This window comes from Antedon mediterranea, chromosome 9, assembly GCF_964355755.1.
Source record: "Antedon mediterranea chromosome 9, ecAntMedi1.1, whole genome shotgun sequence".
Lineage (NCBI taxonomy): Eukaryota > Metazoa > Echinodermata > Crinoidea > Comatulida > Antedonidae > Antedon > Antedon mediterranea.
The window spans coordinates 8,973,011-8,987,526 of NC_092678.1; the positions used below are offsets into that span (position 1 = coordinate 8,973,011).

The 14,516-nt window shown below is 32.4% G+C and overlaps 1 protein-coding gene across 4 annotated transcripts in view; it reads right to left on the reverse strand.

The window, feature by feature from the left end:
• The window catches only part of LOC140059471 (uncharacterized), a 44,015-nt gene that overhangs the window by 15,383 nt on the left and 14,116 nt on the right, over positions 1–14,516 (reverse strand). For 3 of the 4 annotated variants that reach the window (XM_072105400.1, XM_072105402.1, XM_072105399.1), the window contains exons 11-16: positions 12,793–12,910; positions 11,800–12,241; positions 10,307–10,484; positions 6,088–7,516; positions 4,133–5,873; positions 1,773–1,866 (exon numbers count right to left, since the gene is read on the reverse strand). In XM_072105400.1, the coding sequence (XP_071961501.1) occupies positions 1,773–1,866; positions 4,133–5,873; positions 6,088–7,516; positions 10,307–10,484; positions 11,800–12,241; positions 12,793–12,910 (4,002 nt within the window). The remainder of the gene's footprint in view (positions 1–1,772; positions 1,867–4,132; positions 5,874–6,087; positions 7,517–10,306; positions 10,485–11,799; positions 12,242–12,792; positions 12,911–14,516) is intronic. The other variant, XM_072105403.1, reaches the window with a different exon arrangement.

The following is a 14,516-nucleotide window of genomic DNA, read 5'->3' on the forward strand; positions in this document are numbered from 1 at the left end:
GTAGAAAATAATTTAATCAATTTTGATATAATAATAATTGGTGTAATATTTAATAATGATACACTATTCCTGTTTTAGTAAGCTAGGTATATTACGAACGATTTTTATTTATTGTTGTTCATGTCGTACACACTAATAAACCTGGCGCTAGTTTCCTTCGCTTGTATTTTTACTCCAAATTTGATAACTAACTTTATCGTGTGAATACCACACCTTAGAAGTATACCTCATGAGTACTTTAATGAAAGAATCACATAAAAAGTAACAAATAAATCCTTAAATTAATGATTTTACAGGCGTATTTCTCGCACACTGTTCGCGAATTTCACTTATTCAATGTTCAATATTTTTGTTTCTATGGAGCGCCAAAAGAGCAACGATAATAGAGGACTAAAACTCAGTGGAATGCGTCAATTTCTCATGCATTTATTGGTGAAAAACACGTTTTATTTCAATATATTTGTTAATTTGTCAATAAAAATGCTGTAATATGTTACTGCTGATACTGTTCTGTTTTCAAAGAATAATAATCGATCCTAAATCAACATCACTACCTAGTCTAGACCTAGGACATCCTACTAAGGATATTATGATGAATTTTTCTATTTTATTCTTTAAAAGGTTACCGAAACCGTGTACATTATCAACAGTACACCGGTGAACAGTAACATTTTTCCTTACTGACAGTGACAAAATCTATTGAAATTGTACTTGATTTTCACCAAATAATGCGTTAAATATAAATGGATTCCACAGAGTTTTTAGCCCTCTAATTAATTTTGCTCTTTTGGCGTTCCATAGAAACCAAAATATTGAACATTGAGTGTGCGAAATGCGAGAAAAACAACGTCTGTAAAATCACCAATTTAATGGATTTATTGTTACTTTTATGTGATTTTTCTTCATTAAAGTAGGCCTACTAATTCTAAGCTGTGGTATTCAGGATAAAGTTGGTTAAAATACAAGGCAGGTGCAAAAGGAAACTAGCCTAGCGGGCCTAGGCCTAGGCTACTTCAATTTTGATGATTTCCTGCCTTGCAATTTTGAGAAATGATAAAATGATGCCTCGCATTTTTTGATGATGGTAAAATGATGCCTCGCATACATTTCTGACTTGCCTCGCATGCCTTCCCTGCCTCGCATGCCTCGCTGCCTCGCACTTTGTTACTACCCATAAACAGTACAGAGTACATGATAAACATGATATTTCTCAGTTTTAGTCTCAATAACTTCAATCTACACCTATGTCCACAATCAACTATCAAATGATTCAAATTTTTTTACACATGATCATTATATTGGAAAGATATTTTTAGAGAAGTTTCGATACCATTGCGTGCTACCTGTACCTTTTTTTTTTTTTGGTGTAAAAAATATAATTTTGTTGTTTTTTTGGAAAAAATGCTTATAAATTAGTATTAATTGACCAAAATTCATACTATAACCCAATATACACCTGCATAACTATATATCAAAATAAAGATAATTTAATAAGCTATCATTTGGTACTAAATAAAACGGGGTACATTTAAAATTCACAACGTTATTAAAACAATAACAGGCGTATCTCTAATTTGACACCAAATGACCTTTGACCTCAAAATTACCCCCTTTCCCCAGCTCAAAATTCATGGAGGAATTTTTTGGAATGACTTGGGATGCATTAGAACATGAATCCACTGAAAAACCTTTGTTAATAATTATTTCACAGATTTGTATTTTTTTTACCTAAAATTCCCTAACTATTTGGTATGGAGTATGAATTATGTTACCTTATTTTTTGATTTCATCTTTTTCCTGTGGACTGTAGACAGTATTCCATCAATCAAAGATTGACTCATATCATCACCATCTATGCTCACATTTCTAACAAAGTAAACAAAATGCAATCATTTAACAAATGTACTGATGGATACAGCATCAAGTATTGCACCACCGAAGAAACCAAATGAGTTGAGGACAAGGAAATAGAGAAATTAGAAAATAATAATAAAGATTTCATACAATAACAATTCTAAATGGTCAGCTAATTACCTCAGCTCACCTCAGGTTATGTGCGGTATAAAATTTCGCAAAGATTTCGTTGCGCAATTTGAGAAGCAAATCTTCACAATTCAAGATTATTTCAGCCTGTATTATTAGTTATCCGCTTGGTAGAGCAGATAACTCCTTGTTATTGTATGAGATCAATATTTTTTTTTTGTATTATACTTCTTTCCATCCTTCCTTTTTGTGGATCGCGTTTCTCTAAAATGTGTAAACATAACATTTCATAACTTTGACAACATATGGGCATTTACGTGAAGTTGTGCACCTCCTATTTTTGAATGACGTCATAGTTGCGCAACGGAACTTACGCGCAATTTTATGAATTTCAATGATTGATCATAGATTAAAAACCAAAAGTCATTTAGTATTGACACTTTGACAAAATTTAAGTCATATCAGGGGAAAACTTTCTACGGATTAAAAATGGCATGTTTCACAAGAAGTTACGCGCGCACGCGCATTTAAAATTTCAAAATGCGCAAAATTAACTTCTAATCAACTTTTTATGCGTTTCTTGTCATTTTGAGCTTGTCAAAAATTCCCATATTTTTTTCTCTTGAATTATATTTTTCAAGCCTTTCCTAGTAATTTTAAAAACAATTTAGACCTTTTCCAGTTTAAATAACGCCACACGAACACGTTGAATTAGACAATTTGTGCGCGTTTTTTATAAAAAAGCTTTAAAAATCGTCAAAATAATGTCTTTCTTTAAACAGTCATAATTTCTAAAGTAAACCGTGAACCGTTTATTTTTATTACAAAATCTAGAAGTTGATGAGTTGTAGATATGGGATCATCCATCGATAAGGCTAAAAAAAACATTTTGACGTCATCGTATGGCCACACAAATGTAAAATATAGGATTTTTGTCTCTTTCGTTATTGCTCATCACATTCAATGCAGCGCATCACGCTTAACAGTATTCCTTTTTCTCCTACATTTATATATTGTCTAGGTCAATCAACTTTCTTTAGCATGAGATAAAAATATTTTAATTTTTATGACGTCATCATGCCTAAAAATGTTAATTACGTGGGTCATTAATTTCATCTTTACAGTAAATTTTAATCTGTAATAGCTCGTAAGAATAAAATGTGATAATCACGATTAAAACGTTTTCTGGAAGCTATTGGATTGTAGATACGAATTCATGTAAACATTTTGCCAATCGGATGTTGTGACGTCATCATAATGGCCAGTTGAATAAAAAAAGTTGTATTTTCATATTTTGCGTAATAGTTCATCACATTTAAAAGGGTGCGCATCTATATTTTACGTATTCAAATTTCTTCTACACGTTAATGTGTTGTTCCTGAGATAATTTCCTTCTGAAATGGCTATCTAAGTGTTTCATTTTGATACCGTCGCCATGTTAAAAATTGGAATAAATGGCGGGTCCCGTAATTTCACCTATTCTACACTGTATGTAATATGTATACAGATTATACTGTTTGCATGTATATACTATATATCACACAAAACTGACAGAATTCAGCACTAACAGCATATCATATTCTTCAGTTCTTGTCATAATGCCATAATCTTCATCTGTGTGCAATATTCCAACGTATGACGTGCACGTGGCGTTTGTCGTGGTGCGGATAACTAACTCGTCAAAGTGACGAGTTTCATGTCTAGTTACAATTAAATACACAAGTGGCTATTATATTGAAATATGTATATTTAGAATTAGATTATTACATCAATTTTAACTAAACTGATTTTGGTTGAAGAAAATGATTTGCACATTTGTAAAATATCTGTTGAACATTTAACGTGAAAACTGTTTTATTTTTTATTTTTATAGATTTGAGGGTTCTATTTTTGCACAAATGTGGTTGAGAGGAAGCATAAGAGAAGATGGAGAGATGAAATAACCAAATACACAAACGCGGCAACCTAGACGAGAATGGCATATGATAGAAGAAAATGGAAATTGCTAGGCGAGGGCTATACCCAACATGGATGAACACAGCCTGATGATGACAAACAAACCTTTTGACTTTAAACAAAATGCAATCTCAAATTAGGGATACTTTACTACTTTGTTTTAAACTTTAATTAAATTGCACTATTATCATACCTGTTCATATGTAAGCTATGGAGAACACATTTAACAAGTTCATCCTCTTTAGATGTAGCATTGGCCCACCAGTCTGTACGGTTGATACCACAAATAACTTGTATGGTTAAATCATTTCTTCCTTTGCGTTTTACAATCATGTTAGGCCTTGATTGACACAAGGTCTTTATAAAACTCTTCTGGCCTTCTACATCATTGCTACTAGAGTCTTCATTAATACTGCGGTTTTGAGGCTTCTTTATTCTATGTACATTGTTATAGAAATGTAGTATATTCTCTTCACTGGAGTCAAAATCTCTGTCGGTCAAGGTATCTCTTTTTAACTTTTTATCCTTTTTCTCAGAAAAATAAGATGGTGCAATGAGCTTTCTTTTAGAGAGCAAATCTGTTTTGTGAGTTGTCACAGAATGTATATGTGTTTCAGATGATTGACAATGGAGGGTTTGAAACATTTTTCCACTTGACTCATCCGACCACTTCATATGTGATTCTTCAGATGAATGTTCATGTTTAATTGGTAGTTCATATGATTGTCTAACTAGTTCTTTAGTTGATTGCTTCTCGTTCTTGGATGATGGTTGAACATCTACCTCAAACATCATTTTGTTTTGTTTCTCATACAAATGATGTCCTTCAGATAACTGTCTGATTTGATCTGAACATAATCTATTTTCCTCGTTACATGATTGATAGCTGTTTACACAAGACCATGGTTTAATAGGTTCAGATAAATGTGTAGTGTTCACCTCTGATGCCTGCCTGATTGGATCTAGAGATGATATACTTCCCTCCTTAAATGATTTCTGACTTTCCTCCTTAGACAATAGTTTATTTTGTTCGTCAGATAAATGTTGAATGTGTACACTAGATGATTTCAGATCTGAACATAATGTAGTTTTTTCATTTCTTGATCGTTGATTTTTAATTTCAAACAATTGTTTGCTTTGTTCCTCAGATAAATCTTGACTGGGTGCATCAGATGATTGCTTTAATAGATCTACACAAAATCCATTTTCATTCTTACATGTACTTGGTCTTTCTACCTCAGGTTCTTGTTCTTTAGCTACAAGTATACTGTGTACAATTGACGATTGTCGGAAATTACCTGTTTTAAGTGATCTACTTGCATCCTTTGATGATTGTTCAGTTTGTACTTCTTCAGCAGAATGAGTAACTGTATTCTCAAATGAATTACACATAGATGGTAGTTCAATGCTTTGCTTATCAATTTCATGTGTATGTTTACTATTGTATGTTTCATCAATATTGTTCTGCAATTCTTTATACTTGAAGACGGATTGATCTGTACAGTTTGTTTCTGTATCCTTCTTTTGTCCATCAGAGACTTGCCAACTTATATTACTAGTGATTCCTTCAAATTTTGAATCTGCAGTCTGGTCTTCAGAATTTGTGATTTGTTCATTTTCATGTTGAATTTTCTGGGGAATTGTGGATTTCAATAACTCCTTTTCTGTTACTGACTCATTGACTTTTGACCTTTCAACATGTTTCTCAAGGTATTGACTATCTTCAATAGTATTTGAGATGTCCTCATTCTTGATAGCTATGGTTTTGGAAATTTGAGTTTCTTTATTTTCTTCAATTTCTACCTTTGTGATGTTTGAATTATTTGCAGATTTACTGTTTGCATCGAAGCAAAGGTATTTTGAATCGGCTTCAGCTTTTTTTGAGTTGTTCCTCCTCTTAGACTTGGACAATCCTACACCAGCATTCAGTAAACCTTTAATGAAAGAATATAGGCAACATTACAAACTATAGTTTCTGTAATACTGTTTACTGTATGTGTATATTTTTCTGTACAATTCTAACCTTTTAGTTTTGATGATAAAATAGTAATTCAATGTATTTTTGCAATGAGTAAAAATGAAGCCAGAATTTTAAAGAATATATGTTTTATTTATTTTTCCTTAGTCCAAGTCCTCAAAAGTACTTACATTTATGTTTTCCTCTATTAGAGTTTTTAGTCTTCAATTTTCCATGTTTTGATTTTTGCTTGGATTTTATTGTGTAGGAATTTAAAAACTCTTTCATTTTGTCTACCTCACTAAGTTTATGACTTGAATGTTTTAAGGCAGTATTCAAGTATGCTTTCATATCTGAGGCTGCAGAAATAGTCTGACAAACTTCAAATGAACTTTTTTCTGAATCATCTTCAGACATCATTTTTACATTTTTTACTTTGTTCTCCTTGGATTTGCAAAATGATTTCACCTGCAAAGTTTCTTTAGAATAAATTTGCTTAGAAAGTTTCTTTAAATCATTTTCTGGTAAGTGCCTTCTTCTTTTACCTTTTATAGTGTTTTTGGAAATGTGTGGTTTATTATCTTTAGATTTACATGCACTAGGATTATTCTTACATTTTGATTTGCCTTTCACATTATTTCTTACATGCTGAAACTTGCACCTTTTGTTTAAAGGTTCTTGACCACTGGTTGAAATGTGGATTTGTTTCTTTTCATTTTCTATTTCTGGAATAACTGTTCTCTTATCTTTCCCTTCATTTAGTTTTGTAAGAGGATACGAAACAACAAGGTTTGGTAGGCAAATACTGTGTTCTGTAATGTTTAGATCTGGAACACTTGCAGGAGTGAGTTGCATATACTCAGGACCAAAATTGTGGTTTGGCATTTCAGTTGTGTTTACTGGAACAGTTGAAAGAGTATCCTTATCTAATGAAAAACATGTAACATCTGATTTTGTTTGACAGGCAAATGACTGTCTAGCACTCTGTGATTTGCTAGGTTTCTGTGAACAATCATTTAATGTTTCTGACACCTCAGAATCTGATAGAAACTCATAGTCCATGCCAACTGATGTGTAGTCATCAAAAGTATCGGTTGAATAATGTTGGCCACTTGAAGCTTTATTTGGTGGTGGGAAGGTAAACCTCTCATAGGTAGTACAAAAAGAGTCACCATAACTGACATCAGAATTATTTACAACAGTTGATATAGAATTATCTCTCGAACCAATATCAATACCGCAAGTACCATATGGACCATTAAGCTGACTAGGATCAAGTCTATAAGTTTGTGAATGACTGCCTGCAGGTCTGCAATGTAAAGCATTTACTGTTACATCCATGGATTTGGCTTTTTCTGTTATATCTGTAATTTCTTTTAATTTTGTAAAGACATTGTCAGGAAGCTTCACTTTATCTAGTGCAAATGTGTTGGATGCATTTATTGCTAAAAATCCAATATTCTCAATAGTTGGCTCTGGGCTTGCTGGTGAAAGGAATTCATCCTGTTGTGGATGTGTAGGTGTGGTGATATAATCTCTACTTGACATCATTTCTTCCTTCTTCATTTGATGTGCAATGTGTATACTTGGTGTGCTTGAATGAAATACAGGCTTGCCATTCTATGAATTTAGAAAAGTAAAAGAAAAAATAAAATTGATTTTCAAAATCTTTAGTATTCTGTGCCTCCTTCTAGATAAAATATATAAGATATATAAATATGTATATGCAGAGACAAAAGAAATATTAAAAATAGTGGAGACATTAAAAAAAATGTTGTTCTTTCACATTTTGTAAATGTGTTACTGTTAAAGAAATAAAAGATGAATATTGTTTGTTTCACATGGCAGATGTGTGTTTTGGACCATTTTTTTTTCTTTTTGCATTGCATTGCATTGTATATAGTGGTATTTAAATGTATAACATTTTGAAAAATGGAACTGAAGGTCACCGGAAATTGCACTTACTACATTCCGAAATATGAAACAAAATATGTAAGTCTCCAGAACCAGCCCTACCAAAGTTGTAGCTGAGCTAAGACAATTTTGAAAAATAGAGCTGCTAGGTCCTCGATAATGCACTTATAATTTGAAATATGAAACAAAATATAGAATTTTTGTTCCTTTCGTTATTGCTCATCACATTCAATAGAGCGCATCTCGCTCATACGTATTCAATTTCCCCCGAGATTTTAATAAGTCATATTTCCACCTCTTGCGTAAAAATTCATTGCGTTTAAACAAGAGCACATCTCAATTTTACGTCCCCAAAATTCTTAGATAATTATCTTCTAAAATTGTTATTTTTATATGTCCATTTGATGATGTCATCGTGTTAATAATTGGATTTAAAAGATGGATCTCGTAATTCCATCTATGCTACACTGTATAACATATACAGTGTATTCTGTAAATACTGTAATTATGATGTATGCTACAAAATAGGTACAATTCAGCACTGTAAACATATTTATTTCATGTCATAGGATGCCATAATAATTGTCGAGGTTCATATAGTATGTGCATGTTGCGTATGCACGGATAACCCGAACTCGTCAAAGTAACGAGTTCAAATCTAGTTTTTCTATGTAATTCTTCTGTCTTTCCCCGAATTATGTTGGCAGCGTATCTCTAATTCTGGCCAACATAAGATTGTGTAACTTTGTCATAAGAAATTGACCTGTAGCTGTAGATGTGCAGGACGTTTCATTTTTTGACTTTAGAGTCGCGCAGCGTAACTTACGCGCGATTTTATGAATTTCGCGTATTTAACATAGATCGAAAACCTTAAACAATTTAAATTGAAACTTGACAAAAATGTAATTTATATTAAGCGCTAACTTTCTATGTATTAAAATGGCATATTTCACAGAAAGTTTCAAAATGCGAAAAATCAACTTCTAATCAACTTTCTACGCGTTTCATGTCATTTTGAGCATGTCAAAAATTCCCAAGCGCGCGCATTTTTCTTGCGCGCATGTACGCATGTACCGCAAAAACAACTTTTTTTTGCTTGATTTTTGTTTTTCCAGCCTTTTCTAGTAATTTTACCAACTTTCAAACAATTTCGACTTAAAATCACGTCATACGAGCACGTAGAATTGGACAATTTGCGCACGTTTTTGATGAAAAAGTTCAAAATTTCGTGAAAATTATGCCTTTTTTAAAGTCATAGATTCTAAACTACGTGGTGAACTTTTTAAAATTACAGATTCTGGAAGTTGATAAGTTGTAGATATCGAATCATGAATCAATATGGCTAACCGGACACTGTGACGTCATCGTATGGCCACTCGAATATAAAATATAGGATTTTTGTCTCTTTCGTCATAGCTGATCACATTTAATAAAGCGCATCTCCACTTATCCGTATTCCTTTTCCCCCTATTTTTTTATATTGATTAAGTCAATCAATTACCTTTCGCATGATTTACCATTTTTAAAATTGCGATGACGTCATCATGGTCAAAAGCGTCAATAACTTGGGTCACTTATTTTCACCTATTCTGCACTGTATGTACAGTACGTATACAGTAAATGGTGTATACTGTATATACTTAGACGTGACACAAAATAGAGAGCACACTAAAATGTTTTTAATGGCATAATCGTTTTTCTGTGCGCAACGTATGACGTGCATGTGGCATTTGTGCTGCGGATAACCTAACTCGTCCGTAGTGACGAGTTCAAATTTAGCTTAATAACTATTTTCAAAAGTATCAGAAGTCATATAATGTTTTTCTGATACTACTTATTATTTTCTAGACCCAATATATATTTTTTTACAAATATTTAAAGTATTTTGAAATAATACTAAAGCGATGAGTGATCGTGTGAGGATGACCTTTTGACCTAAAACACTGGAGTTTTTGCTGTTGGTACCTTTTCACACCAAAACACCGGGGTGTCCCCGCAGTTCGCTCTCCGGAGAATGTTCAGCTGTTCAACCCGCAGTTTTAAACTCAGGAGTTGTTTGATTTTACCTTTCACACCACAACTCTGGGGCGTCAACTCCGGAGTGTCTCCGGAGTTTTGCTTTTGGTGTGAAAGGGGTATAAGTTGTGTTGTGATTTTAAAAAAAATAGAATTTGTAATTTACAGATTTTGTATTTCCAATTATAGTATCAATTTCAACTTATATGTTCTAAAAAATGTCAACGATATATCTTCTCAAAATTCGAATAATTATTATACAAGATCAATGGGAAAATTAATACAATGGAATTTTTATTTACAGCTTAGCAATTAAAAAGTGGAGATTTAGCTTGGTGGTTAAGTTGCTTGGCTACCAATCTCAGAGTCTTTGGTTCTAATCCTGTATTTTTCATGACAATGACACTTTCTTTATGTTGAGTGATTTTTGAAGAAATTGATATTTGACAATTTTCCTCAATAATATCAATTAAAACAAACCTGAAGAGAATGTGGTGATTTTTGTTTGTTTGCTTTTAGTTGAGTAGTATTCTCAAGCTCCTCTCTTGCCCTATGCAATGCAAACAGCTGCTCTTGCAGTTGGCGCAGTTTTCTTCCTTGAGACTTAATCATTTCGGTGTCATTAGAAACATCAACATTCTGTTCCTGTTCTTCTTCCCTAATGTACATTAATCAAACAACTATATTAGATATAAATTTAATAAACATGATAAATGTGTGATAAAGAGGACACCACATCGTTCCTAATGAGCATCATAAAGAACAATGATTGAATATAATTAATAAAATTAGGCCTAAAATGTTTAAAATTGCTAAAAGGCTAAGGAATTTTTCTAGCCTAGAGGGCGGTAAAAAAATTATTAATGTTTGCAATTTAAATTTTAAAAAGATTTTGACTGAAAGATGCTTACAGTAAGCCGGGCAGTGCAAGCTAAGTAGTTGATTAGGAAATGATCAAGAAAATTGCTTTTTAATTTTAAATGTGCTTTTCAAACAGTTTCTACCTAAATACCCAAAAAAAGACAGCACTACATAACAAATATGTTTAGGCCTTACGGCAATTATAATAGCAATACAGTAAAATAATTTAATGACATCAAATAATTTTTAGAATAACAAAATGTCAGGTCTGAATAATTTAATACTGTAGTACAGCACATGTCTTCCCATGGTACATTACAGTATTAATGATAACAAACAGTGGTTGAATATAAAATAACATTGTTTTTTCCTTCTAAAATATAGTTATGGTAATGTATTATATATAATACAATACATAGTGTTTTACTATTTAAATCATTGATTATTACCATTCTGAAGTTTATTTATGTTCATTATAATATTACCCATTTTGACACATAATCACTGTAGTGTAGTGAACAATATGATTCAATAAGTCACTCTCTGTTTATAGGAGTTGTTACCTGCTGTTTGCGTTATTGCTCTTTTATTAAAATAATGCCTTAATTACTTATAAACTAATGCAGTAAATAAATTTTAAAAATCTGTAAAATATATTTTGTAAGATTGTAGAATGCAAAATGTTGCAAAATTAAAACTGACTTCTGATCTGTATTATCATTGTAACCATCCCATACAATTTTGTTGAGAAAAGGAGATTTAGAAAGACACCAATTTCAGGTCACATGACCACATAATTATGATCAATAAAAACCACTCCAAACAAAAATATTAGTAATTTCTAAAATTATAATTTTTTTTATGTATTTAAAATCAAATATTTTCTTTCAACAAATCTTCAGAATAGAGGTGAGAATAACAGTGAAAGGTTTACGAATATGACTTTTGATTTCAATACACTTCAACAAACTAAAGTATGCAGTTATTTGAAGAATAATTTTTCCCATGCTCACATATTTCTGAGTGTACATAAAATGACATATAGTCTAGACTCTGAAATACTGTCAACTACAACATGCTGTTGTTTAATATCAGACAATAAAGAAACTTACGGTGGTGCCCATCCACTCCCAAATGTACCATAATCAGAAGTGTCAAGAACAGGTGGAATAATAGGGGGCGACTTCATTTGAGGCTTGGGCGATAGTGATGGCCAAGACTCAACTGGACTAAGCTGAGGAGAAATTTCAGACACATTTTCTGATGGAATTGGATGTACTCTGTTAATTGGAGCATCAGAAGTTGACAATGACAAGGCTGTTGGGTTGTTCTTCAACAGCCTGGGATCTTTTGTACTTTGTGTAGCCTCGCTTTGGTTTTGATTATTAGCTGGCTTCTTCAATTGTTTCACAAGTTGTTTTAACAACTCTGTTTTTGCTTGCATTTCCTCGATATGTTTACATTGCTCAGTGAAAATCTTAACTAAGCGTTCTTGGGCGAATGGTATCTCCTTTCGACATGGTAACGAACCATCTGCTTTATCATCAGATACATCTATAGATACAAATAAACTATGTGACCATTTCATTGAGATAATGTTTTACATTTTGTTAAACAATTAAAAAGAACCAGAGGACCAAATCTGTCTACCAAACCCCTTGGTTTAATTCTATTTCCTTATTCCTTGCCCTTGATTTTTTTTTTTTTTTTTTTTTTTAACTTGTTAAATGTTAGAATATGATAACACAGCTAGCATTTGATGCTTCATGTTATTGCATATTTCATATTCTGATTTATTTTTCCTTACGGAAATATAAAAATTCATGTCAGACTCAAGATTACAAAAAACAAACAAAATTAAAGTAAATATAAATAAAAAGAAATTAAACATTAACAAATATACAGATATAAAAAGACAAAACTTTATCAAATTTTAGCAATAAAAAGGTCTTCATTTAATGCATGAATGAGGAATGAATGTTATCAAATAATGATTCATTTTGCATTTCAAATATTTGAACTTATAACACTTGCCTGACCGTAACCAGATAAATTCATTTTACAGAGGGGAATCAATGTTAAGCAATATTAAACATATACTTTACCTTTCAAATTGCTCATCATCTTTGTCTTTGAAGAAAAGAGACAATAAAGAGCATCAGATGCTTTTTCAGAGGAATAGAAGAACAATTCGTATGTCCCTGGCAATTTAACAACAGACACCTGTAAGAATAAAATAGTAATGAGTGAAATGAACATTAAAACACTGGGTATATCCCTATATATCTGATAAAATTAACCCTTTCACTTCATATACCCGTTACTACTGGCTTTATACAAATGTTACGAAAATGTGTATACCGGGTATTACGGAGTATAGGACAAATACATAATTGTTTCCTCCACTGTAACTCTCTATAGTTTACATATTTTGAAATTCATTCTTGTGTAGTAAAAATATCTTAAACTTGATGTGTCCACTATTGATTTATACATCAAACATCACACTTCCATACCCCGGGGATGGGTTCCGATACTAAGTACATGAGTAACAGCCCCACCATGGTTGGGGATGTGGCGAAGCGATTTTTGGTAATTGACACCCTAGATGGCCGGAAATGGTTCTTTTGCACATAACATTCATATTGAATGACACCTCTTCTAGTTGGCCTAAGTTATAAAACGATAAAAATAATTCAAACTTGCGATAGTTTTATTCATTTTATGTATCTTCCGTCAGCCTTCTTTACCCAGTGTAAAAAAACATAATTATTCCATAAGAATTTCATTGGGGGAAAAACGTCTTTTTCATAAAGAGTAAAAAATGGGAAATCTAATGCAGAGGTCCTAAGTTGAAAAAACAAAGTTTTGGGTAAACAATAGAGGGCATGCTGTAATAATTATATAGAGGGGGTGCTATATAAGCTAATATTAGGTTATACTGTACAACAAATCGTGAGTGTACAACATCTGGGATATCCAATACCAAATTTATAGCCTGCCACCTAGGCCTACGATACTTTTGTTAATAACTAGACTTTGTCTCCACTAAACTAAATAGTGTTCACTGACATTTGCATGTAAAAAAATCTTTTTTAAAATTTATAAAAGTAAAGTCCTTTTTCACCTTGTGGGGTGGACACCGTCTGACTCTATTGACACATATTGTTGCATGTGACATCAATACAATGTCACATGTGTGCTTGGCTTGCAGTAGAATTTGTGAAACAAAGGCCTAAGAAATGCTCTTGTATAAATATTGGGCGTCATTATAAACAGTGACAAAAGAGTGTTAATTGTAAAATAACATGAAAAATCTCTAGACTGGGCCTAGCTAGCATAGGCTTAAATCGTCCAGATTTTCGGAGGAAAATAATCAATTTTCAGGGGAAAATAACCAATTTTCAGGAAGCGGATCTGTGGAAAAATGGGAAAACCCCACAAATTTTTGGGAACTTGGGACCTCTGCTATTGTCAAGTCACATGATGATCACAAATTATTCTAATTTACCTCCACCAAGGAGGTATATGTAGTCGATCTTGTGTGTTAATGTCTGTTTGTTTGTTTGTAGGTTTACTCAGAAAGATCTGTACCAAAATGAAAATGCAGATAGATATGTGGTCAAGGGCAATTGTGTATGAAAATTGTAGAGAAGGCGGAGGTATGCATCTGGGAGTGGCTTTCTAGTTTTGTTTGCATTGCATTGAAAGCCTGACAGTTGAACTCAATCATCCCATCCAAACATTCAATATTCGTATACTACACCACCATCTTAAATGTTTAGTGCAATTTATCAAAATACTGATATTACTACACGGCCATTCCAAG